General features: G+C 38.4%; 1 protein-coding gene across 2 annotated transcripts in view; it reads left to right on the top strand.

Moving 5' to 3' along the window:
• The window catches only part of ARHGEF28 (Rho guanine nucleotide exchange factor 28), a 263,760-nt gene that overhangs the window by 180,494 nt on the left and 56,081 nt on the right, over positions 1-27,185 (top strand). For both annotated transcript variants that reach the window (XM_008161933.3, XM_008161934.3), the window contains 12 exons: positions 1,951-2,062; positions 5,646-5,688; positions 8,485-8,608; positions 8,954-9,086; positions 15,206-15,261; positions 16,323-16,371; positions 18,323-18,467; positions 18,544-18,665; positions 19,910-20,050; positions 23,709-23,956; positions 25,151-25,273; positions 26,485-26,602. In XM_008161933.3, the coding sequence (XP_008160155.3) occupies positions 1,951-2,062; positions 5,646-5,688; positions 8,485-8,608; positions 8,954-9,086; positions 15,206-15,261; positions 16,323-16,371; positions 18,323-18,467; positions 18,544-18,665; positions 19,910-20,050; positions 23,709-23,956; positions 25,151-25,273; positions 26,485-26,602 (1,414 nt within the window). The remainder of the gene's footprint in view (positions 1-1,950; positions 2,063-5,645; positions 5,689-8,484; positions 8,609-8,953; positions 9,087-15,205; positions 15,262-16,322; positions 16,372-18,322; positions 18,468-18,543; positions 18,666-19,909; positions 20,051-23,708; positions 23,957-25,150; positions 25,274-26,484; positions 26,603-27,185) is intronic.

Here is a 27,185-nt window from a genome sequence, read left to right as displayed (position 1 = left end):
TTACCTTTTACCTGAGGGTTCTGGGTAATAATTATAAAAAATGACTACCATCTATGATTTTAGTGCAGAGGATGGCGTTGGGCAAGGGCCCTCTGTGGCGAGCTCACTGTTAGGGTTATAGAAAAGCTTGGACTGGCCTTCCTGACATTCAACCCCAGAAGGCCCTCCCTAATAAGTCAGTCAGGGGGGCCACGGCTCAAGGCCCCTTGAAGCAGGATCAGACATCTATTTTCAACTTTGCCCCAGGCTCTTTATACCGAAGAACTTAGAGAAACCATGCATTTTCACTTAGGAAGAACAGAAGAGACCAGTGCGTGGGAAGGACAGTTGCTGATGGCTCAGTTTTAGTAGTAAATTGTGCATTACTTTATTCATCCCTAATTTTAAGTGCTATCTTACAAATGGATGGGTGGGATGGATCCTAAGGCTACTAGGCCTCTCTCTGGTACATGGGAGTTGGGTTCCATAGATGGTTTTAGTGGTGTTCTATTGCATATTCATTTAAATTTTCTAGAATATGTAAGAAACCATGTTTTATTATCTTGCCGTCTTGCATTTTCACATACATTAATGTTATAACGGAAATTGTATGTAATTGGGACAACAAAATGACAGGTCATTTAACCTTTTGCACTCAGATGTCGAGATTAAAATTACTCTTAGAATGTATCAATAATTTGAAATATAAAAAAATCCAAATAAATAAGTTTGTATGAAAAGAAACTCCAGTTTTTTATTCTACTGCTGTGCTTTGTAAAATCTGGGGTATTTAAAAATTAAATCCCAAGTAGAATAAAGGAATCGAGAAAAAAAAGCAAGCGAGTGCAAAGGGTTAAAAGGAATAAAGATACATGAATCAGTGAAATTCAAACATCATCCTGGGAAGTGCTGGATAGAAATCTATTAAAAGGTAAGCACAGCCTAGGAAGATTTTTATAGTAACATTATAAACTTAAACAGCTATTTGGAAGTTTTTTAAACCCCTCCAATTATAAGTGGCTATTCCTCTACCTTCTAATGTTCATTAAGCATAGAGATATACACTGAGTGGCCAGATTATTAAGATCTCTGAACGCATAATAATCTGGCCACTCAGTGTGTGTGTGTGTGTGTATGTGTGTGTGTGTGTGTGTGGTCCGGCCAGCCTGGCCAGGGGGAGGGGACATGGGTGGTTGGCCAGCCTGCTTGCTGGTTGAACTCCTGGTCGAGGGGACAATTTGCATATTAGCCTTTTATTATATAGAATATACACTGAGTGGCCAGATTATTATGTGTTCAGAGATCATAATAATCTGGCCACTCAGTGTATATTAATATGGAATTTTGATTGAATGCTACAGTGTAAAAGAAAAATAACTGACAATTCAGGTGAAAAAAAGTCAAACTCATTAAATATACAGAGAAAAGTCATTTGACTTAATTTTTCACTTTTAACTAACTCGATTGGAATGTCATAATTGCATCCTAAAGTATATATAGGAACTATTCCCCAAAGTTTCAAAAAGACAATAAAAATTTAAAAGTTATGAGAGTCAAACAGAACTAGTAAGATTACAAAAACAGATCCAGAGACAAAGAAGCATTGATCAGACTGTCAAACCTCAGAGGGAAGGTAGGGGAGGATGGGGGTAAAGGGGAGAGATCAACCAAAGGACTTGTATGCATGCATATAAGCCTAACCAATGGACATAGACACCAGAGGGGGGGTGAGGGCATGAGTGGGGGGTGGGGTGGGAGGCAATGGGGGGGATAAGGACACATATGTAATACCTTAATCATTAAAGAAAAGATATATAAAAATAAAACTTAAATTGAAAAAAAAGATTACAACAGAAATGTTCAGGTTGAAACCTTTACGAAGATGCTGATTTAGTAACACTCATGGTGAACATATAATACTTTCAAGACTTGTGTAGCATTTTTAAAAAACTTTATTATCTTCTCTTTTAGGAATCACTACTTTCTGGAGTCCGCTCACGTTCTTATTCCTGCTCATCACCCAAAATTTCTTTAGGAAAATCTCGGTTGGTGCGTGACTTTACAGTGTGCAATTCAAGTGAAGGTGAGCATTATTTACCATGCATCTTCGCACGCATTCTATCCCAGGGCAGAGTTTTAGTAAAAGTACATAAAATATACAAGGGCAGCAGGCAAGAGTTTTCCATTTTATTTTCACAATTGATTTTTCTCAGTTTAGCAAAATCTTTTTCTCATTAGATATCAGACAAGTTAAAGATCCGGTTTTGATGAAATGACAAATTTGTACACATATCCCTGTTGATTTATTCTTTGAATAAAATGTATTCCTCAAATTGTATAAACTATAATTTATTCTAGGTTCATTATTGTGAGAGCTTTAGAGGATTTTATTTAAGTAAAGTATAAAAATTACTCTTCCCCTACATATAAATTGCTGAAATAATCTAACTCCTCAGAGGCAAACCATTACAAAATAGATTTTCTTTATTTAGCAAGGGATTTTAGGGAGTTGAAATAAGAGAACATATTTGAAACATGAGTAAATGTATCTCAAGGTTTTATGTGGCAATGTAAGCATTCAGAAATGTAATTTTTATGCAATGACATTTTAATTTAAATATAGTATATCTACAGAAAAGAGTGTAAATGATAAGCATATAGTTAGATGAACTTTTAAAAGTGAATTCAGATAAAGAAATAGGACAATTACAGGTAACTCAGAGCTGCCCCTCTCAGTGACTGCCCCCATTTTCAACTTGATTTTGAAATGTAATTATTTCATACTTTCTGTACATAATATATTATGTAAAATTGCATTTCAAGACATTTGGAAGTGTTCATGCTACTCTGTAATATATAGCATTATAATACAATTTTTGTCAATGTATTAGATAATGCTTTTTTTGGGTTATCCTTAAGAGTCTTAAAAGATTCAGAAAACAAGAGATGTGCTTAAGTACTCTCAACTTCTCAGTGTAGAATATTTAAAATAGGATTTGTTTTACACCTTTTCTTTCCTTTTTAAAATTCTTACTTTATTACATTGCTATTTTGCATTTTATGCTATGTAGAATAGTATTGTAAGCATAATCTTTGTGCTTGGAGCTCCCATCCTAAACAGGGCCTTAGGAATGGAAGATATTCAATAAATATTTGTTGAACAAATACAGTCAAAGATACTTTCAATACGAAACAAGTGCTACTAGGTGTGCCCCCTGCGTCCCCACCACCCCCGCCCACCCTCCAACTGCTGTCACCCTTTCTGGGGAGTCTTGTGGAAGAGGAGAAAGCAAGACTACTCATATGTTGTCCATGTTAATTTTGGAATGAGAAGATAGAGAAAAGGACTAAGAGAAGAAAAGGATACAATTATTCTTTAGAGGACAGGAAAAGATGGATTGCATTTGCCCTGGAGTTTTAATTTTATTTTAATAACATGAGTATATCTAAGATCTCCTGCTTTACCTAATCTTAGTGTAGGTTGGGAGTCCTCTTAATGGCAGCTTGATACCTTTCCACTCAGAGCCCTAGGTAACGAATTCACTTTATACCTTAACTATTTGGAAAACACCTTTAAGTCTTCTATGAAATGTGCAAAATGGCGGCCTTGCCTTTATATCTGAAATAGCCCTGATTTTCCAAGTCAGACCCTTCCAAGTTTGAAATTATTGAGCAGATGACTAAGAGCAAATTGATTGTTTATAAGGGAAAAGAGCCCTCCCTTGTTAATTCTTTAATGAATAAGGAAGGGTATCGCTGCCTAACATACAATCTTTAACTCTTGGCAGTTGAATTAGAAAGAATAAAAACTGACATCCTTTGGTTTTTCTGTGAATAAAAGCTTATCTTTAGACTGTATATTTTAAAACAAGGCTATTTGAATGAAGTTTTATATTCTCCAAAAGGTAAGAATTACAAACAGGTAATTTAGATTAAAGCTACACACTAAATGTATAGATTCCAACAGATACTCCTGTATGGTGGCAAATGTTTGGATTGACACCATTTATCTTAGTCAAAACTATTGGATTATGAAGAATAAATTAACTCTTAAGGAAGAAGGAGTACTTTTAATTGTGATCAAAGCACAGGTGTGAAAACGTGACCAGTTCAAAGATGTATTCCAATGTTTCAGTGTTTAGTTTGCTTAATCAGGGGTAAATTGATATTTGTGGGGTTAGAAATCTTCTCTCAATGAGTTTTGAATAGTCCTAAACATTTTCTCTATTTCAATAGACTCTGATTCTCCTTTTGCCCCAGTGAAAACTCCCATATATGAGCTATAATACAGTTATATAAAAAGAGGATGGTCTTTTTGCCCTTTTTATTTGTGATCTCTCTCCCTTGTCACTTCCAAAGGGCTACTAGTGTTATGTCGCATCCTTTTTTTTTTTTGAGCCAAGAGTACAATGGCAGCAATTTTATCACTTAATGCTTATATACATAAAACAAAATCCAACCCTATACATAATTCCCTTTGGTACATCATAGGTTTAGATAGAAAGGGACATTGTCAATATTGTGATGATAATTATAACCTTACCAAGATGGACCAAAGTGTTCTACATTTAGGAATCTGAGGAGTGAACTAAATGTGCTTTTGGAGATTACTGTGCACTGATGGATGGAATCTTTTTAGACTTTGTCCAGTTGGCTGAGTCTGGTTCTGTTACCTTATTAGCTCGATTATTTTGGACAAAAAGCTTTATTCTCTTGGTACCTCTTGTACCTCAGCCTATTTACAGTAAAGATACTGATTTCTGTCCAGAAATTAATTTGTGGAACATTTAATAGCAATAAAATAAAGCCTTCAAATTCTTCAAAGTAGATTTTATGTTACCTACAAGATAGAATAAGATTCAACATCGATATTAACACATTTCAGGGATATGTATTTATTAGTGTTCCTTCTTACATACCTGGCCCATCTTCTTTGCAATTAGTTTTGCCTCTTCAAGCTTCTGGATTGTAATGGTAAAGGATTTGTCCCTGCTCTGTAGATGGTGTGCTCCACAGTGGCTGTTCCCTCCATCAGTCTCTCTCACTGTCTAAATCAGTGGCTCTGCTCCAGCCCTGTAGTAAGTACTTCAGTTCCTTCCGAAAACCAGATGGCGCTGAGCTGCTTGCATGAGCCTGTCCTTCTACCCCCCAGAAGTCCAATGGGACAGGTGGTCTTCCCTTTCCCATGAGCCACAAGGCACATCTCTGAACTGGCTGCTGCTAGGATTTTATAAAAGCATTGCAGATCTATTTAAATGGGCTCTTCCTTAGACTGGCCTTCAAGACTTTCTTTTTAGCTTTGCTTAAAAAAATAGCTAAGGCATCTATTGATTCTGTATGTTGGAAAATTAGTGTTACAAATAAGGGATGAAGCTCTGGTGAGAAATTTATATAAAAAAAGAACTAGTTTTCTGCACTTCTGAAAACATTTGCTGCCCTTGCTGATGCTAACTTCGTTCATAGAATCACTAAATGTTGCCATGCTTTGGCCTCTTCCCCAAACTAGGGAAAGTGGTAAAGATAACCAGAGCAATGACCTACTTATATAAAGTGACGTATTTTCTCATAACTGGTGGTGTACATAATGACAAAATAGTGTGGAGTGTGTGCATTTCAGACTAACATGTGACTGCCTTGGTTTTCATTTTATTTTCTGTGTCTTGTAGAGCAAAGAGCTTACAGTTTACCAGAGCCGCCAGAAGAAAAAAGGTATTTTAACTGTTCCAAATTTCCAGAGGCACTGCTTGATCCACTTTTGGAAATGTGTGCACATCATCTTGGATACTTGTTTAATACTTTGTGAAGTTTCTATGCAATGGGCCTGCCTGAATCCTTGGCTTTCTTTGTGATCTGTATAGGTGGCTAGCTGCTCCTTTCCGTCCCCAGATGTGCAGGCCTCCAGACTGGGGACAGAGTATTCTATTGGGTTATTGTCAAAGCCAAACACTTATAACATATAGGACCACGGGGAGCAGTGTGAGGACCACCTGCTTTAGAAAGGCATCAGGCTGTGGTCTGCTAGCTTACTTGATTAAAGCATCATCCTGATACGCCAAGGTTGCAGGTTCAATCCTCGGTCGGGGCATATACAAAAAGCAACCAATGAATGCATAAATGAGTGGAACAACAAATCTATGTCTCTCTTTCTCTCTCTCTCTCTCTGAAATTAATTATTTTTAAAAGGAAATAAAATAGAAAGACATCAGGATTTGGCTAGGTAGGCCTGCCATGACAAGAGCTTTATTTACTTTGACAACAGATCCTGGGTGGTCAGTTATAGAAAGTGCCTAAACATCTGTTGCCTGTCTGTATGGAGTAGTGTGTAGGAGTGTTAAGTTTGAAACAAAGAATACATAATGTTGAAAGTGCTTTAAGCATCATCAGTTTTCTAATTGATATGCAGATTTGAAAGCTTTGTGCCTAAGCACCTCTCCTCCTCCTCCCCCAAATAACTGTCAACTGGAGTTTGGGAAGTTGACTAGGGAGCAGGCAAGACTGAGTTCTTTTGGCCTCAAGTAACTAACCATGCATGAGTCCCACTGTGAAATAGCCTGGGGTTATGTCAGAAATGGCAGAAATGTTTGGCATTAAGAGAATATATGAAAAAGAGAAAATGGTTTTAATTTTGGTGATATTAATGCTGAAACTCTGAAACCTTTTAATATATAGATCAAGATAGACTATTGTGATTTAAGTATTGGAATAAAAGTATTAATAAGGAAAAGCCTCCTTTTGTTTACTTTTATATTTTGAGACCAGAATAGAAACTTTGAACTGAGAAAACCAGAGGAAGACTAAGAATGTCCTTTAAGAATAGGATGCTGATGAAGATGGCAGATGACCGTGATGATGATGATGGCAGGAGCAGCATAACTGACCATTATTGGGTGTTTTTTTGTGTGGTTTGTGCTGTTTGGAGCTGCTTACAATTATTACTCCTTTTGAGCAATTTACTAATTCTGGAATTTGTTCATGATCTTGGTTGTCATTTTGATTAGCAGTCTTCTCTCTGCCATCTTTCTCACAATTGAAGAAGTAATGGACTGATTGTCAAGATTTTTTAAATAAAACACATTTATTTTCTATTAGGAGAGGGATGGAAAGCTAGAAAAACTAATGTCATAATTGGTTAAATATTAACCAATAAAATGCTTTAACTTGGATGAGATGTGTAGGGAGTTTTCTTTTCTCTCTTGATTCCACATTTTCTGTCATTCCGTGTTTTGTTTTTTTTTCCTTTCTATTCTTTATTGCCCCTTAATCCACATCCTGAAAGCAACTGACTTTCTCAGTCATATGCCTTAGTGAAGCGATTTTCAACCTCTTCCAACTCATGGCACACAAACCGATTACTTAAATCCTGTGGCACATGAAAAAATATATTTTTTGCCAATCTGGGAAAATTTTGATTCATTCACACTGGATGGCTATTGTGTTGGCTGTTGTCATTTTTTTTTTTAATTTGGTAGTCCAAGGGAAGAGAGGTCAGTGTCCCTGACTAAACAGCCAAGCATTGCATGTTTTAGAAGTTTCGGTGGCACACTGGTTGAAAATCGCTGCCCTGGTGTATCTAGTAGAGTAGATCTTTTATCTCACCTGTTCTGTTCCTGATATCTTGTTGGATATGCCAGGAAGAGCCCTGGCCATACCTATGGTTTGCTTTGCTCATGGTGTACATATTTACCTGAGGGTGCTCCTACACTGGCATTTTTATGTATAGTAATCACTTCATTTCTGGAAAAGAATGCAGCCAGGTAAAAGGGGAGCTCACTCCAGACCTTGCAGGCTCATTTCTGCAGAGCTGACACTCAACCTATCCTAACTTCTTAAACGCTGTATGGCATGACTCACTTATTTTATTGCCACCATCTGTCTTAAATTTACTACATCTGTTACTTTCTATTAAAAAAAATTTTTGAGCAGCTGAGTGTTCAAAGAAGTCACACTGTGTCAACTTTCAATTTGGATAGTGGGAACTTTTTAACATTTAGATGCCCAGTTTTTATTTAAAGAATGGTTATAGATATAATAAATTAAGGATTAAGATGTTTAGATATTTTAAATATCTACTTACCGATTAAAAAGGCAATACCAAGAGAGACTCTGAAGAATGGGGCTTGTAGAATTTTACTGTGGGTGATTCCACTGGGTATCAAATTGGTAATGGAGCTTAGGCATTCTTGTTCTGGGATGTTGAAAGAGTTTAAATTATACAGAAAAATTGAAAGAATTATATACTGAATACCTACCTCTACCACTTATATTCTGTAATTGTTAGTTGTTAGTCTGTGAGCTAGTTGCTTTATCTATCTACCTACCCATCTATAAGATATATTTTAATAGTTTCTATCTTTACCTTCAGAATAACAATTAAAACTGAACAAATCTATATATGTAAATATATGTATAAAACATGTATAAATATATATGTGTAAAAGCATGTGCTGTATTTTGCTCCCTCTTTAAATCTATAAGCCATGAATGAATACAGATTATTTTTTGTAGAATTCCGGAAGAAGAATGGGATAAATACATCATACCTGCCAAATCGGATTCTGAAAAGTACAAAGTGAGCCGAACTTTCAGCTTCATCATGAATCGGATGACTAGCCCTCGGAATAAATCTAAGGTAGCTAAGGTTTGGTGCCTATCATGCATAAACATAGATGGCTCAGTTTCTCAGCAGTTAGTATAGTTTCCCCTCCCCCTTTAAAATCATTTACCTCAGATTTTACACATATTTGAAAACCTGTATGTTTTATATGGAGTATTGCCTAAGTCATCAGAAATGCTAAGACAACTACATCTGGGTAACAGTACACGTTGGCATCATTGTACCCGTTGATTCCAGTCCTTATAGTCTGATAGAAATGTAGGGACTTTGTATGACTTCTCTAAGATGTTGGCTCTCAGCATTTCTCTTTTCTCATTTCCCCCCATTTTTCTGCTGCTGCTGCTGCTGCTCTATCTGAAGACAAAAAGCAAGGATGCCAAAGACAAAGAGAAGCTGAGTCGACATCAATTTGTCCCTGGAACTTTCTCTGGAGTTCTACAGTGTTTGGTTTGTGATAAAACGCTCCTGGGGAAAGAATCGTTTCAGTGTTCTAGTAAGTTCTCGGACCTTGTACGCGGGGTCTTTATGCTTTGCATCCCCAGACAGTAAGATCCCCGAGGCCAGGGTCATTGCTAAGCATATTCACATGGACATTTGTCTTAGTGCTGCACATACGATTTAACAACTTACCAAGAATGACCCACGATGGTTCGAGTCAGTACTTTTTATCCACAACCTCCCAGAACCCAGACTACATATCTCACTGCCAACTTAAATGTCTCCACTTGGGTGTCTAGAAACTTCTCAGATGTTACATGTCCAAAACGGAGCTCTGTTCTGCCTCTCCCGTGTGCCCACCTTCCAGCTGACCCTCTTCGTTAATGGCACTCACAGTGCCCAGAGCCAATGCCTTGTGAGTAGCGGCTTAGTGAATATTTGTGGAGTGAAATAATTATTCAGAGCCAAAGAATTCAGGCCCAGGCAGGTGAAATACATTTTATGATATTTGTTGGTGGCCAGAGTTAGGGGGTCGCATTGGGGATGGGATGGGAGCATAAAGGAAAGAGAAGAGCAGGGGAACGTTTCCATGTAAGTTTCTCTTTAAATTCCTAGGAAATGATTCAATTAAGAATCGAACTGTATTGATAGTTGTACATCTCAGGAAAATGCGATCCACACACGGCATTAAAGGCAGCTTGCCTTTTCTCCTCACAGTTGACAGTATTTGATGACACCAGCTCTACACGTGCTTGAGCTTTGCTTTCCTTGGCAAATACTTGATTTCTTTCTTTTATGGGATCTGAAATAGCATCAAGCAGTTCAGATGTGATTCAGGTTGCTCATTTTTTAGAAATTTGCTGTAAGTATTGCTGCGGATTGTTTCTGGCTTGCCTGCCTGTCAGCAGTCGGTTATAAACGGGTGCGATGGCACCCATTTCCTAGGGTGTCAGTCCACCCTGTTCGCAAGGCTGATCCCCATGATGGCTCCACCAGCCACATCACCATCTTTCTCTCCCCTCATTTGAAGGTAAACTCCTCAAGGGGGTGTTTGGCACTCCCCGCTCTGATGTCTGTCCCTGGCACTTCTTCCTTAGCCACCTGCATTTTGGCCTCTGTCTGTAGTATTGAACAGCAGTCCTGCTTTTGACGGAAACTTGGCATCGCTTTCTAGTCAGGTCTGAGAGTCTGTGCTCCTGTCCATTGTCCCTCCATTTAGGTAAACATTCTCTTTTCCATGGCACACTTCTCTCCTGTTTACCACGGGCGTCATCTCCTTTTTCCTGAGGCCCTGCACACTCAGTTCTTACGCATTTGTTCGCTCCCCCTTTATTGTTTCTTTGTTAATAGTCATGCAATCATTTGTTCTAAAAATACTATATTTAGGCCTAATCTTCCCAGATTAATGTCTTTATCCCTCACTTTCTACTTCCATATTTCCAGCTGCCTAGAGAGGCTGAGCAATCAGGTAGTTTGTGGCCACTCTTGAGAGTATGGAAGAACTACAGGGATAATAAACCAAGACTGTCCCAGTCAGGGTGGGCATCACCACCCAGAGGTTTCATGTGAAAGGTCGTCCTTCTTGCTGCGCTAATAGGACAAGCTCAGACCTTGGGCACCTTGACTCCTCTTCCCTTTTGTCTCCCCCGCCCCTCCCCAGTCCCCACACACCCCATCACTCTTTCCTTTCCTGTCTCCCTGGGACCACTCAGGTACATTCTCATCACCCTCTTTGGGACTGCTGAGAGCAAATTGCACTAATTTCCCTCTCCAGGTATTTTCACTTCCAATTATTCTGAATACACTTACCACATCAGTCTTTGTAAGATGCCACTTTCATCAGCCCACGTGCACAAAAGGGCTTCTCTCATGTTTGTTTCCTGGACGAAAGCCCAAGCTCTCTGCTGCCTGTGGTTCCTGGTCTGCCTCCTGCTGGCCAGTCCCAGGTTAAGTTCCTTTTTCAGCCTTACAGCCAGGGGCCGAGCCGGGCCTGCTGTCCTCTTCTCCCTTCCTGTGGGGCTTCCTGCCTCTGTTCCTTCACTTACGATTATAACCTCCCTTCTCTCAGTTTCCCCTTCTCTATGCCAGTCCGCATTTCTCACCTCGTTTTGGGAGATCTTCCCTGTCTGCTGTGGCCTAAATTCCTACACATCACGTTTATGACCTATTTATTCTGTTTAATACTGGATTATGTACAACCTCTTTTGACTTTAACTACTAAAATGGACTTTAAGTTATTTAAGGACTATAATCACACAATTCTTTTTGTATCCCCTACAGCAGCCATCACTAAGCTGGGCCCTTAGACACTCATATGTCGTTAATATATAATTAATAATATGTAGTTAGATACTCAGATGTAATTAATGCAGCTTAGGGAGCCAGGACTTGCTGAAAAGTAAACTTTTGTAGTATAGAATATGTTGGTTCATACTGAGTTGCCATGGAAGTCTTAGTGGAAGATGGAAATTGCTGAAAGTACATAGGATATGTTCAGCTTTTAAAGTAGTCATTTTAATGTAATAAAATTCATAGAAGATATAAGGTTTAAGGAAAAGCTTGGAGTTATCCAAAATTTACCACCTAGAGAACATTGCTACTTAATATTTTGATGGAGTCTCTTCTAATAAAAAGAGTCAGCTTGTTATGCTCATGTTTTATTTGAGGATGCTATCACATGTGCTAAGTTATTCCTTACTTAGTGTACGTTTAAGTTTTTCCCAGCATAATGTTGCACTGAGAATTCGTTTGCCCATATAACTGTACACATCTTTGATTATTGCCTTAGATTAAATTCTAGAATCAGTATGAATATACATTTGACTTCCTCTTTAACCCACAGTTTTTTAGAAGAAGTTTTAAGATTTACAGTTGTGGGGAAAGGGGAGTGTTAGAGTTTTAAACTTCATAGTAACATTAAGTGTTTTTTACATTGGATAAGAGAATATGACATGTCCAATCTCTGCTGTTTTTGATAAATAATCCTATTTCATTGGTGTAGTTTTGTTTTTAATCGTGAAAGTTAGTATTTCTAATCTTAAAAATATGATGTGAAACAAAATATTGAAAATCCTGGTGGCCCTAGCTGGTTTGGCTCAGTGGATAGAGCGTCCGCCTGCGGACTGAAGGGTCCCAGGTTTGATTCTGGTCAAGGGCACATGCCTGAGTTGTAGGCTCCATCCCCAGTAGGGGATGTGCAGAAGGCAGCCGATCAATGATTCCCTCTCATCATTGATGTTTCTATCTCTCTCTCCCTCTCCCTTCTTCTCTAAAATCAATAAAAAATATATTTTAAAAAATCCTGGTGTCCATAATTTTTTTTTTGGTTAAAGCCTGAGTTGTTAGTTTTTCATGAAAATTGTATTTTTATGAGATTTTCCTTGTTTATAAGTAGATTGCACTGCTTATATTTTGAAGTTACCCTCATTGCAGATTTCACTTTCATAAAATTAATTTCTAATGCCATTAAATGCCTTTTGCATCAAATTTTACTTTGTTTAAAATTAATATTACTCTTGCTTTCCTTTCCTTTGTATTTCCCTTACCTAACTCTGTGGTCTTGATTTGGGGTGTGCGTCTTTTATTTTGGGCATAGGTGCTCTGTAATGTAATGGAGAGGCCGTGTTTTATAACATTTACAGCTATCAACTATCCTTTATAGTTCTATGCTATTTTCCTTGATGTCTGGTTTAGCTATTTGCTTTTATCTTTTTCATAGATTTGGCAAGCAGATATGCTCTTTTATTATCTATTAATACTAACTTTAGGGCTATGAAAGGCTTATAATTACATACTCTTTTATTTCCCTTCTATTTACCCTTTTTACCCCCAGCCTCTGTTAGTATACTAATTCATCATTAAATTATTGTTTTTATATTATGGGCATAATCTTTCAGAAATAGTTTTCTATGTCAAGACTAATTTGCTCTTTGTGTTCAGCTCTCTGTCTCTCCTTACAACAATTTTTTAGCTGTGGTTCTTTGTTTAGCCAGTTCCACTGCTCACTTTACTCCTTAAAAAATAAAATCGGATTTATTTCTGAACTCTTAGTTTTGATTCTGCTCTTAATACCTTTCTTAAGAAGGTTATTGGAGTGGTCTGTTTTCTGAAATCTTGTACATCTAAGGGTGTATCTTTGCTTCTTTCACACACAAAAAGCCATTTATCTGGCCAAGTTCTTAGGCCAAATGTTTCCACCTCAATACTCTGTCAACACTGGTCCATTCTATCTGAGCATTTAAAATTGTAGCAGAAAAGTCTGGGGCCTGCTTGACCTTATTCCGTTGTGGGTGACCTGCTTTGTCTACTTGAGGACTTTTCAATTTTTAATCATACAGATATCGTCAGAATGTTTCTATAGAATAGGTGTCATTTAATTATTTTTTCTAGGAAACAGTGAGAGCTTTTGATCTGTCTTTTTTTTGGGGAGGGGAGGTGGGTTGTTAGCTTTAAAAGAAGTTTTTGTCAGTTGTCGCTTTGACTATTGCTTCTGATCTAGTTTTTCAGATTTTTTCCTTGGAGAAGTGTGATCTCTGTTATCTGTCTTTTTTTGTATGACACCTTCTATTTTATAATTATAACCTCCTTTTTCTCCGCATTCGGGAGGAAATCTTTCAAGTTTAATTTCAAAGTGCTGCTTTGATGTTCCTGTCGCATTGATTCTTCACACCCGGTTCACGTTCTGCGCTCGACCTTCTCCCTCCCTGCAGTCCTGTTTCATCTCACAGGGCGCGTCTTCCTCTCTGCTGCCGGCGGCCCTCACATCTTCCTCCTTCACGGCCCTTTGGTCCTATTTCATGTCTCTTCGGGAGAATACATTCAAAATATCTAAAAATTTCTCTCTTTCTGGATTTAACAGCACTCTGTGGCTCACTCTGCCTGTTCGTTTGCAGCATAATTTTGTGTTCGGGTAGCTCACAGCTTTTTTTTTTTCTTTAACGTTTTTTTATTTGCTTATTCTGGAATGAGGAGAGAGCCTCTGGTTTCCATGTTTGCCAGTAGGACCAGCTTGCGGGTCAGCCTGGGCCCGGCTTACTGGCCACTGAGGTGTTGGCTGAAATGCCTCTGTAGACCCACAGGTGGGAGGGTGGTTGGGTTCAACCTCCTGCACAGTGCGGCTTTGATGGACCTAAATGGGTGGGAGAATTCTTTCTCAGGAAGCTTCTGATAAGCCACAGGTTCCTGCATCTACACAGGGCACGGGGGTGGGTGGGACAGGGTGGCCCTGGCGCGTGGGAGGGGCGGGAGGGCAGGGAGACAGCAGCCTGGCAGGAAGCAGTCCTCGCGCAGGGGCAGTTTTCTGTGAGGACAACTTGGGTCTCTGAGCCAGTGGGCAGAAAGGGGCAGGCAAGGTGTTCCCTTACATCTTTCAGGAGATGAGGCCACGTTGTTCTTGGAGAAAAACACAGGCAGGCCACTAACTTTTCTCTTTTAGTTTGGCTGCCTCTAGTTAGTAAGCATTCCTGTTGGAGCTGATGATATATTTTTTTCTCAGTGGTGTTGTGAGTTTGTCTTTCTTTCCATTTCTATAGGCATTCTACCTGGTGTGGGAGTGGGCAGTTGCTACCTGCCAGATGTCAGAAATTGCTTACAATACAGGCCGATAATAGCAAACGAGTTCTCAGGCAGACACAGAAGTGTATGTTGTGCGAAACTCCTGGTGTCATAATGGATGAGTCCCTCTGCAAAAGGAGAGCAGTATCTCCAGGGAAATCAAACAATTAACAGTGTGCTTGTGCTTGAGTGGTGGGGCCCCACATCATTTAGTATTTTTTTCCTTAGGTTTCCTAAATATATATATATATATATATATATATATATATATACTTAAAAATATTTTATTATTTTTTTTTACAGAGAGGAAGGGAGAGGGATAGAGAGTTAGAAACATCGATGAGAGAGAAACATCGATCAGCTGCCTCCTGCACACCCCCTACTGGGGATGTGCCCGCAACCAAGGTACATGCCCTTGACCAGAATCGAACCCGGGACCCTTCAGTCTGCAGGCCGACGCTCTATCCACTGAGCCAAACCAGTTAGGGCATTATGTTTCCTAAATATTTTTAATGTGAATGTGCTATTTTATAATGACCAGTAAAACCACGATGTAGTCCTGTTCATTTCTGATTAACTTAAATAAGACAGACACTCTTCTATCTCCTCCCTTTGTTACAGACTGTACTGCAAATGTACACAAAGGCTGTAAAGATGCTGCGCCTCCATGTCCCAAGGTAACCGCTGTCATCTGTGCATGTGCATGTTTCTGTCTGGCTCGGTTGCTTCATATGATCTGTTTAGGTTGTGACTCTACTATTATCATCTAGATTTATTTCTAGAATGATCACTGCAGTGATAAAATCACACACGCTCAAAGGGTAGGGCTAGTCCCTTCACGGCGTGCTCCCAGAGCGAGAGGGAAAGCGCGGTCTGGCCACCAGAGTTGGGCAGTGAGGGTGGGTCTGCCTTTCTGCTGGAACCTGCTTGGCTTACCAGTGTGAACCCTGATTATTTGTAAATGAAGCCGAGAGCAGTAATTCTCAGACATCAAACACCATCAGAGTCACCTGCAGGACTTGTTAAAACACAGATTTCTGGGCGCCCCTTCCAGAATTTCTGACCCAGTAGGTCTGGGTTGGGCCTGAGAATTTGCATTTCTAACAAGTCCCCCAGAGACGCGGCTGGTCCTGAGGCTATGCTGAGGCTCGCCGGACTAGAAGAATGTGCTCTGTGTTTGGGGGTGGCCTTGAGTAGATGGGCACCTATCATCCTATTTCCTTCTTTCCACTTTGAAGACATGTTAGGAATGCATGTAAGAAAGCACGAGGATCTTTCAGAGGGAAACTTGGAGTCACAACCTCCATGTTAACTGCATCACACGCTGTGTCAGGCCAGAGTTGAGGGCGACGTTCCATTGCTCAGAGTTGTGTCCTGTAGGCAGGAGGAATAGCCAGGATAGAAAGAAACAAGTGGGGGAAAGGCATAGCTGATAGGAACTCCCCTTTCAGCCCGAGTCTGGACACGCGAGCTAGCGGTTTCTGGTTCCTCTAGGCTTTCAATAAAGCTGGGATGTTCATGAGACTCACGTTCATGAAGCACACACTCATTATAACTTAGCATCTCATTATCATAACATTTTTCTTTGTTGCCTTTAATGTCTTTTGCTTTGAATTCCTCTTTGAAATAATGAAAATGATGTGATAAGAATCCTATCTTGTGTACTAACTGTGTGGACATTCTTGTAGTTCGTTGGTGCTTTGATCTTATTTTATGTGTTTCTGATGTTCTTTACCAGAAATTCCAAGAGAAATATAACAAGAACAAACCACAGACCATCCTTGGAAGTAAGTGATGTGGAAAACTAGAACTTTTCCAATTTCATACATTCCACACATTTTTCCAATGTAAAATACCCCCAACTTTTGTTTTCTCATTTGCCCAATCATTTCTTCTTTCAGAACAAATGCTTGGCATAATCTTTAGTTACTAGTATACAAAGAGATCAAGAATGGTGTAAACTTCTATGGCAACCTAAAAGCCTTTGTACTACATTACTGTATGATTTAAAAAAATTTTCAATTACAGTTTACATTCGATGTTATTCTGTATTAGTTTCAGGTGTGTAGCATGGAGGTCATGATCTTTTATATTATGGAGGACTGTATGGAGGAGGTATTATGATTTTGCCTCAATTCTAAGATGCGATCTGGCATAACATGCACTACTGATTTAATAACCTTTTAGGGGAAAAAGAAACACCACATTAAATGTACATAATTTCATGTTTTCCTAGCAGTAGCACATATTTATCTACACAAGTACACACCACACACTTCTTAAGAATCACAAAGTTAGGGGGGGAATCTTCAAGTTTGGAATTTATAGATTCTTATCATTCTCTGTTTATTACCATAACAACCTGGTGTTTTTCATAGTTGTGCTTGAGGCTGGAATCTCCTTAGCTCCTCTAGGATGGCTGTGAAATGTCAAGGTCTATCCAAGTTTTGTTTGCATGTAGTTAGATTTGGTGGTTCTATATTTTTCTTGAGTTATATATGAAATTTAAACAATTTCTCCTGAACATAACTGCAGCCTTTGACAGTTCCTTACATTGCATGCAAGAACCAGCCATACCATCATCTCCTACGTTTGAAATCCTTTGATTTGTTGTGAGAGATTAGCAATTTCTTCTGCCTCACCTGGCGTTGTTTGCCATGTGACCCGCATTTTAAGTTTGTGGTCCCTTTTCATTTCAAGGCTGTAACCAAGTGTGACCCTTGTTTTTAAAACCACTTGAATTAGGGGATAAGGAGGTATGCATCTTCATGGTGACATGCGATTGGGAGTGATGTTACACAAGGTTGAGCTAATGCAGTCAGTACAACTGTGACATAAATAACTGGCTGTTCTGACACCAGGAGTCCCTTTGACCTGAGCTTAAGGTACTTCTCATTTTCATAAGGTTAAGCGTGAAAATAAAAAGCATCTTCAAATTAATAAAATACCATCTATTCCCTCTCTTTACTTGGGAGTCACAAGAATAACATTAAATCATGCATGTGTCAAATTCCTTGCAATATCCCCCCTTTGCTTGAGAAGGTGCCTGCGACAGCTATAATATTATAGGACTGAAATATTTTCTGGGAGTTACAGACAGTATCCAGCAAATGTAAATGCACCTATGGCCACAGCATTTTAGAAATGACTAGAAAGGCATTGAAGCACCATTTAGTTTTCAGTATGTGAGACCTGGAGAAGCAGGTCTCATTCCGATGAGCTTTTACAGTCCATGGGCTCAGCGTGGCTTTTATTTGCCTGAAATTCGTAGACCATAAAGACACAGACTCCCCAGCATCATTCCAATCCATTGACAGGCTCTGTGTGCGCGTGTGCTTGCCTATACACACACTATGCATTCTAGTCATAGTGCTAATGACACGTTGCGCCTCTTCGAAGCTGGGTCTGGGGAGTACAAGCAGTGGTTTATGAGAAAGCTGCCCCAGTGTTTCCCTGTCCCATTTCCCTGTTTGTTTGTGTAATCCCAGCCGCCCGCCCACAGTCTCCAAGTGGCTATGCTGGAGCAGGCCTGCAGCCCTGCTGTCAGGAGGGCGTGACATGGAAGGGACATTCGAAGCAGGTGTTGGGATGTGGAGGGAACTGGTTTCAAGGCTGAGCATGCGAAACGCTAAAAGTGGCCACTGAGTGTTTCGCTTTCTGGCTTTTAAGCGACTACCTGTACTTCCTGTAATTACTGCCCTCTATGAAAACACATGAAGCATCCATTCTGATTTCCAGATTCTTCATTTAGAGACGTCCCCCTGGCTGGTCTCTCCTTGCACCCTTCTTCCTCCATGCCCATCGGATTGCCGGCTGGGAGGAAAGACACCACGGGGCTGGCCCATCCATTGTCCAGAAGTGTTCCCGGCACCACCTTGGACAGGTAAGTCAGTGTGGTTTTACATCTTCTCACCTCAGAGCCGCTGTTGGGCTAACTCTTCTCCCTCCCTCCACTGCAGGAGGCCAGGGACATCCTTGGAGTCTGAGAGTGACGCGAACGCCTGGAGAAGCAGGTCTCATTCCGATGAGCTCTTACAGTCCATGGGCTCATCCCCCTCCACGGATTCTTTCTTAATGGAAGGTGAGAAAAACATGTTTGCATGTACTGGTGTTTCTGTGAGCATTTGCTAAAAGGAATATTTTCTGAAGGATATGAGATTGAAAAAATATTCTTTGTTCTTTTTAATTCTGTTTCATGGTGTCTCTTTGGTATAGGTTTTTCTAAAAAAAAAAAAAAGAAAAGAAAGTAAAAAGAAAGAAAGAAAGAAAAAAGTAAAGAAAGGAAAAGAGAAAATTTAGACCCAAAAATTTCCATAGAGTGACCAAGGAAATATGATGTATTTTTTAGTGGACATATGTCATAAATATAATGATGAGAATGGCATACCTTGTATATTTGTTATTCTTTTAAAAAGTTTTATAGCTATTAATGGAATTGAAATAGGATTATACATTAAAAAGATATATTTCAGTTAGTTAAGAAAGGAATTGCTTGGAACTCTGGGATATTTATTGTCATCTGTTGCCTTCCACTTCTAGGGGAATAAAGACATTTTTTTTAAAGAGCATATTTTGTAGGATATGACTTAATGTGGGGGTTTACTTATCATATCCAAGTTGTATCAATAAGTGAAAGAAAACCAAATGAAAGGAGAGTAGTGACAAGAGAAAGGAGTGGACTCTGCCCCAGGAATCTGTTTCTTTTATTTTAAACTTAAGACTTTAAATTCATTGCCATGTCATGTTTATTGCTCTGAGCTGGAATCATTTCTAGGAGTGCTATTTGGACAAACAGCTCTTCGTTTTCCTGAAGGGTGGTGTGTGTGTGTTGTCAAACTCTGTCAGAAAACTCTTGTGCTCACGTGGCTTGAGTCCTGACACTATGTGTCATGTTTATATTAAGGACTGCAAGCCAAGTAAAGAGAAAATAAAGTGGACAAGTACAAAATTCAAATTTGAGTAAATAGTACAAAACAGCCCAGGGCAAAAGATTCTGTGTTCAAGCACACGTGGACTCTGAAGGTTACCAAAAGTAAAACTGAAACAGAATGAGCCAAAACAAACAAACAGAAGAATCATCAAATGTCTTTTTTTTTTTTTTTTTTTTTTTTTTAGTATAAACACAACCATTGTGTTAATATCTGATTCTTCTTTGGTTTCATTAGCGCAGTCTTGGTTTTCAGATGTTTCAACTCTATCAACAGTATTTTGGCTTAGTTGTTTCTCTGTTTATAGCACGTTTATTTAGTGTGATGAATCCATAAACATGGGTACTTGTGAAGGTCTGTTTGTGTTCCACTTCTGACTTTTCCAAAACCACATTAGATGTCGTGGATTCTTCTCTGTGGAGCGACCTCAGCAGTGATGCCCAGGAGTTTGAAGCAGAATCTTGGAGTCTTGTGGTGGACCCCTCGTTTTGTAGTAGGCAGGAGAAGGATGTCATCAAAAGACAGGATGTCATTTTTGGTAAGCTTTTCAGATATGCTCCTTGGGAGGAAGCAATGTCATATAGAGGGTAAAACCTCGACTTTGAAACCATTCAGACCTGAGTTCAATTCAAATTCTACCTTTTTCTTTCTTTCTTTTTTTAAAGCAACTTTCTCAATGTGATTTTTATTTTTATATTTATTTATTTTTTAAAATATATTTTTATTGATTTCAGAGAGAAAGGGAGAGGGGGAGAGAGATAGAAACATCAATGATGAGAGAGTATCATTGATTGGCTGCCTCCTGCACGCACCCTACTGGGGATTGAGCCCGCAACCCGAGCATGTGCCCTTGCCCAGAATCGAACCCAGGACCTTCCAGTTCGCAGTCCAGTGCTCTATCCACTGGGCCAAACCAGCTAGGGCCACATGCTACCATTTTCTAGTTACTTGATCTCTGATAAATTGTTTAATTCACCTGGACCTCTGTCTCCATCTGTAAAATGGAAATAATGATACTCAGGTTTAAAATGTTGTGAGGATTAAATGAGGCATTGTGTGTACCTGATACAAAGCAGAATTTATTTCTTACACCCTTTTCAAGTTTATTTAAGCATGGCCTATATACATTTACCTCTGCTATTATAAGAATCACAGAAAAATTTCACATATGTTGATGTAGGGTGGACAGGGCTATTGTATATATGACCCTGTAATTTTCCTGCACGCACCAGAGGTTGCCAATCACGTAGATCGCAATGGGAGGGGCAGCACCTGGATTAGGGCAGTGTGTGACGGTGTGATGCCGTCCTGCCTATGGAGTTACACTCTGCTGACATTTACTATTTCATGCTATGTGAGGTAGAGGCAGTCTGAGTCAGGGGAAGTTCAGTTATGCACTAGTTAGGAAAAAATGAGGTTTAAAAAATTTTCAAGTACAAAGTAGATGCTTAATAGTAGTTCTAAGAAGACACCCTATTTGAAAGATAAGACTAGCTCTTAGTTTTCATTGATCCCATGTACAGGCAGACCTCGGATATATTTCAGGTTCAGTGCCAGACCACTGCAATAAAGCAAATATCGCAATAAAGTGAGTCATAATTGCTTTGCTGGTGGAGGATCTTGCCTTCAATCTGTAATAAATGCACAATAAAGCAAAGCACAACAAAACAAGGTATGCCTGTGTGCAAGTGTAGCCCAAAAAGTCCATTGACAAGTGAGGACCCCTTCTCACCTGGGTGGTTATGCAGGCTAGGTGAGGTGCTATGCAAGCACGCTTGAAGTCTGTCCAGAGCTGCATCAGTGCGAGTTACTATGGAAAGGAAGATGCTGCCAGTATTTCTCATGCAATTTATATTATACTGTAATTTTTCTTCATTTTTTCTCTTGATGTCATGTATTATCAAAAATAACCTAACCCATTTTGGATGAATTTACCATGTAGGGTAGTTCACAGCATGGCCTTTGTGTCAGAAAGGCTTGGATTCTGGGAAAATTCCTTCACTTTTCTTCTTTATTGTCTTTTAAAGATGAGGGAAATCATTTCTATTTTGGGGTCATGCTAGATAAGTGGACTAGAGCAGTGGTCGGCAAACTCATTAGTCAACAGAGCCAAATATCAACAGTACAATGATTGAAATTTCTTTTGAGAGCCAAATTTTTTAAACTTAAACTTCTTCTAACGCCATTTCTTCAAAATAGACTCGCCCAGGCCGTGGTATTTTGAGGAAGAGCCACACTCAAGGGGCCAAAGAGCTGCATGTGGCTCACGAGCCGCAGTTTGCCGACCACTGGACGAGAGGATTAAATAAAATGATATGGTTATGTGTTTAGCACTGAAACATGGTAGGAAATAATGTAAAGTTAGTGGGTTCCCAATTAAAGAGATTTTTGTTTATGATAAAATAATAAAGCTACATTTAGATTTGTTTACCCTCCATGGCTAATATTTAATTTAATTAATTAATTAATTTTTATTGTTGACATTTTAAATTCTTTCTTAAAACATGTGAGTTTGGAAAAACTAATCTAGGACTTCTGGTCTTCTACAAATTGTGAATTATTATTTTCTCTCATGTTGCATTCTTAAAGTTGAGATTTAATTTACATACCATAAAGTTTACCCCTTTACAGTGAACCTAATGGTTTTTAGTATGCAACCATCAACTGCTATCTAATTCCATGGGATTTTCACGGCTCCAAAAGGAAAGCCAGTACCCAATAGCAGTCATTCTCCATTTTCCCCTCCCACTTAGCCCCTGGCAACCACTACTCTACTTTGTGTGTCTAGGGATTTGCGTGTCCTGGACATTTCACATAAATGGAATTGTACAGTATATGATCTTTTGTGACTGACTTCACTTAGCATTATGTTTTCAAGATTCATTCATATTGCAGTATCAGTCTCCATTCCTTTTTATGCCTGAATAATATTCCATTGTATAAATATACCACATTCTGTTCATCTAATTATCAGTTGATGGATATTTTGGGTTGTTTCCACTTTTGGGGTCATATGATAACTTTATGTTTAACCTTTTAAGGAACTGCCAAGCTGTTTTCCCAAGCAGCTGCACCATTTTACATTCCCATTGACAAAGTATGAGGTTTCTGACTTTTCCACATCCTCACCTCACCACTTCTTTATTGTCCATCTTTTTTATTACAATTATCCTAGTATGTGTGTAGTCGTGTCTCACTTTGGTTTTGATTTGCATTTCCTTGATAGCAACTAGTAATGATATAATTATTGGCCACTTGTATATCTTTGAAGAAATATCTGTTTAAATATTTTGCCTATGTTTGAAGTGGGTTTATTGTTATTGTGAGAGTTATTTATATATTCTGGACACAAGTCCCTTACCAGATATATGATTTGTAAATATTTTTTCCCATTTTATAGGTTGTCTTTTTACTTCCTTGATGATGTTCCTTAATCATGATACATTGTTTTCCCCTAGAGCAGTGGTCGGCAAACTGCAGCTCACGAGCCACATGGGGCTCTTTGGCCCCTTGAGTGTGGCTCACCCACAAAATACCACGGCCTGGGCGAGTCTATTTTGAAGAAGTGGTGTTAGAAGAAGTTTAAGTTTAAAAAATTTGGCTCTCAAAAGAAATTTCAATCGTTGTACTGTTGATATTTGGCTCTGTTGACTAATGAGTTTGCCGACCACTGCCCTAGAGAAAGTGGAATTTTGGAGACTGATCCAGTAATAGAAAGGATCTATTGTTGTCTGCTTTGAGGAACTTTATTATATTTAATTCAATTTAATTCACCAAATTAATTGTGCTCCTACTCAATGCAAAAAACAACCCCTCCAAAATAAACAACACAACAAAACAAAACAGAAAAACTGAGACATTCTAAGTTATATTTCAGAGAGCACTCAGAGAAGAATAAGACCAGTTCCTAGCTAAAGGTACCTAAAGACGCTAGCTAGTTATGTTATGAGAGTTTCAGATACATTGGATTCTTATGTATTGGACTTGAATTTGTCTTCTTATATCTGGAAAAACAGAAAATGTTGATTAACTTAAGCTTGCATTAATGTTGAATTGATGCTGACTTTTATAGTGGAAGAAGGTTATTTTTAAACATTTCCTCTTTTTAATTTGTGTGACGTATAGTGTTTAGCAACTAACTTAGGTCAGTAGGGATTCCTGTTTAAAAGAATCCTGTTTCTGCTCGCGTGTTTCAGAGCTAATGCAAACGGAAATGCATCACATCCAGACCCTCTTCATCATGTCTGAGGTCTTCAGGAAAGGGATGAAGGAGGAGCTGCAGCTGGACCACAGCACCGTGGATAAAATCTTCCCCTGCTTGGATGAGTTACTTGAAATTCATAGGCATTTCTTCTATAGCATGAAGGAGCGGAGGCAGGAATCCTGTGCTGACAATGACAGGAATTTCGTCATTAACCGAATTGGAGATATTCTAGTCCAACAGGTAAGAGAGGTTTAAAGGTCCTAACCTCAAAAACTGAAAGGTTTGCAGATTCTCTACGGCATTAAACACCTGTGGAGAACTGGAATTAATTTCATTCTGATTGACAGATCATTTTGGTTGCTTTTCTTTTATTTGATATTAGTATATATGACTGATGCCTGACAGTTTCCAAAAGCCAGTGACTGGCCTTATCACTACCAGGAGTCACAGCTACAAGTAAATCCCTTTATGAAAATTCTATTTAAACTTCTTATTGTGATGGCTTTCCAATAATGTGGCTTCCCCAGTGGGCCTGTGATAGTCTTACCAACATCTTCAAGGCAAGCACTGGCTCGTTTTAGGAGGAGGCAGATCTATTACCATGAAAGCCCTGGAGTTCATGCCTGGGAGACAGAGATTGTTCTATAGGTCAAGCTTATTGAAACATCTATCCCACATCTCTGCTTCTCTCCATCAGTTAATTAATTTGCACCCTAATTATTCATCTTTCTCTTTTATCTTGGCCAATGATTAATTACCTGCCTCTTGATCTATTTGTGATGTGCTGACAGAAATCAAATTCCCAATGGAGGACTGAGTCCATGGACATGGTCCCTTAGCCAGTGTACATGCCCGCCAGTGAGAGGTCGCCAAATGTTGCCACATAATCCTTTCTTCAATCTTCAAAAATATTCAAACTATAAGTTGAAATCACAAAGACTACAAAAAGAATAAATTATATCAAATGTTTTTTATTTGGCTATTTGATAATTGAATTAGTTCAGTATAATATAATCACATTAGATTACTGTCTTCCCTTTACTTCTTGACCACTTTCTTTTAACTGAAAAAGAGAAGTGATTGTGTTCAGAAGTTCCATGATTTTATTCTTTTTTTATAGTGTAAATACTTTATTTGTTCATATGCCATGAAAAGACCAGTAAAGTATCATGAGCTGCTTTTATAAAACATTTCTAATATTGCTAAGAAGCAGGCCCATTAATAGACAAACAGAATATGCCAACATTATTGTCTATTTATAGATTAATAAACAGGCAATTATTTTAACACATGCTCATCAGCATTGAACTCTGGAAACCATGATCTTTATTCTTTATTTGCAAAGTATGTATTGAAATATATGAAAATTGCATTTTCCCTTTAGTGTTCAGAACTGACTCAATTTATAAATCATCACTGAAATGTTATTCTCAGTTTTCAGAAGAAAATGCAAATACGATGAAGAAAATATATGGAGAATTCTGTAGCCATCACAAAGAAGCTGTCAGCCTATTTAAAGAACTCCAGCAGAATAAAAAGTTTCAGAATTTTATTAAGGCAAGTATTTTAAAATTCTGTCAGACAGTGGCAAACCAGTTTGGGAAAATAGTTTATGCTTATTTTTTTATGTAACCTCACTAAGTTTCACATCTAGGTGCTGTTTTAGAAGGAAGTGCTAATAAGTTTGTGGTCAAGATGGAAAGTCTTTTTCTGTGTTAGTAAAATATTTCTTCTAAATCATTTTCTTTTGTAGCTTGTATTTGTGAAGTCATGTCCTCCAAGCTTATGAGCACCTTTGTAATATCCTGTGAAGCTCTTTCATGCCCTGACAAGTTAAAAGTCAGAAGAATCATAGTAAAAACAAGGACAGAATCCTTCCACTCCCACTGAATTAGCTTGAAGCAAATCCATGACTCATCATCATTTTATATGCATCTCTAAACAATACAGTCTTTTTAAAAATTACAGCGACATTATCGCGCTTAGATAAATGAACAGTAATTCTTTAATATTTTTCAACAGCTGGCCAGTATTTGGATTTCCTGATTATTTCATAAAATTGAATTGTTTAAATAAAGATCTGTCCAAGGTTCACAATTATTATGAGTTATTTCTTTTAATTTTTTTTTAATTTGAATGTTCCTCTTTCCTTTTTTTGCATCTAATTTATTTGTTAAAGAAATTTGTCCTTTAGCATTTCATGGATCCCAAATTTTTATCTAACATTTAAGAAATTCTAACAGATTCTCCTCCTTTTGTTTTCAAATTCTCAATATATACATATATTGAGAATTTGAAAACTTAAAGAATACTCTGAAATTTTTAGAAAAAGTTGCCCTGATTAGAGGGAACTTTAAGTTCCATGGTGAATAACAACACATAAAGAGGACGCCCTGTTGGAAAAATATAGTTAACGGCAAACTCATACTCAAACTCTAACTTTGATTTCTGAGTATTTTTCAACATTTTTGCTGTTCACGAATCTTAACTTTTATATGTATTTGAATTTACTCACATTTGGAATTAACTACAAATACATCAGAGCAATTGAAAACTTCTTGAAATCTTGGAGAGCTTGATTATTGAAATTAATGACAAAGTGTACAAGTTAATGACAATGCATCAATTTTCAATTAATAATAATGTGTATTGTATTGTGTCTGAATAGAAGTATGCTGTTGCAGATTCTTTGTATTATTAAATTCATATCTATAAAGAAAATACGAATAGAGTTTGTGAATATAAAAATATATCTATCTTTTTTAAAGCTCCGAAATAGTAATCTTTTGGCTCGACGCCGAGGAATTCCAGAATGCATTCTGCTAGTCACTCAGCGCATCACAAAGTACCCCGTCTTAGTGGAGAGGATATTGCAGTACACAAAGGGTGAGTGATGACTTCTGGGACAAACATTTGCCTCTTTCATTACTTTGAAACATGCCTGAGGTGTTGTAAAGACCTATACCGGTAAATGCTTGTGGCCTCTGATTCATAAAGATTTCCATTATGGAGAAACTGTTAAAGCCTTAGGATTTGGATCTATTTTGAAAAGTTACCTTTTATAATGTGGCTTGGCCAATAGTCTGAAGTCCTCCAAGCAGCCCAAACCAAGCAGGCTTCTTCATACTTTGACCCTGCCTTTCTCTTCTGCAGTCTTTCCATATCCAGATCTTCTTCATACCTCTTCATCCTCATCTTCCTGCCACCTTCCTGCTGTTTGTTGAAACATATGCAGTTGGTCCTAGCAACAAATGTCAACTCTCCCAACCACTGAATTATTAGATTGAGAATGATTTATGAAGGAGCTATTTTTGACCCTGTCAATTCGTTAAGTCCCAGGGAGTGACATCTGGGTATCCTTTAAGGAGCTATGAATGCACATGGCTGGACTGTAAGCTCCTAGAGGGGACTAGAAAGGCCTGTGTCTGTCTGGTTCACAACTGGATCTTCAATGCCTCGTGCAGCGGCT

Source organism: Eptesicus fuscus, chromosome 4, assembly GCF_027574615.1.
Source record: "Eptesicus fuscus isolate TK198812 chromosome 4, DD_ASM_mEF_20220401, whole genome shotgun sequence".
In the NCBI taxonomy this organism is placed as follows: Eukaryota; Metazoa; Chordata; class Mammalia; order Chiroptera; family Vespertilionidae; genus Eptesicus; species Eptesicus fuscus.
The sequence above is the reverse complement of the archived record's forward strand: the minus strand, read 5'-3'. Positions and strand labels throughout refer to the sequence as shown.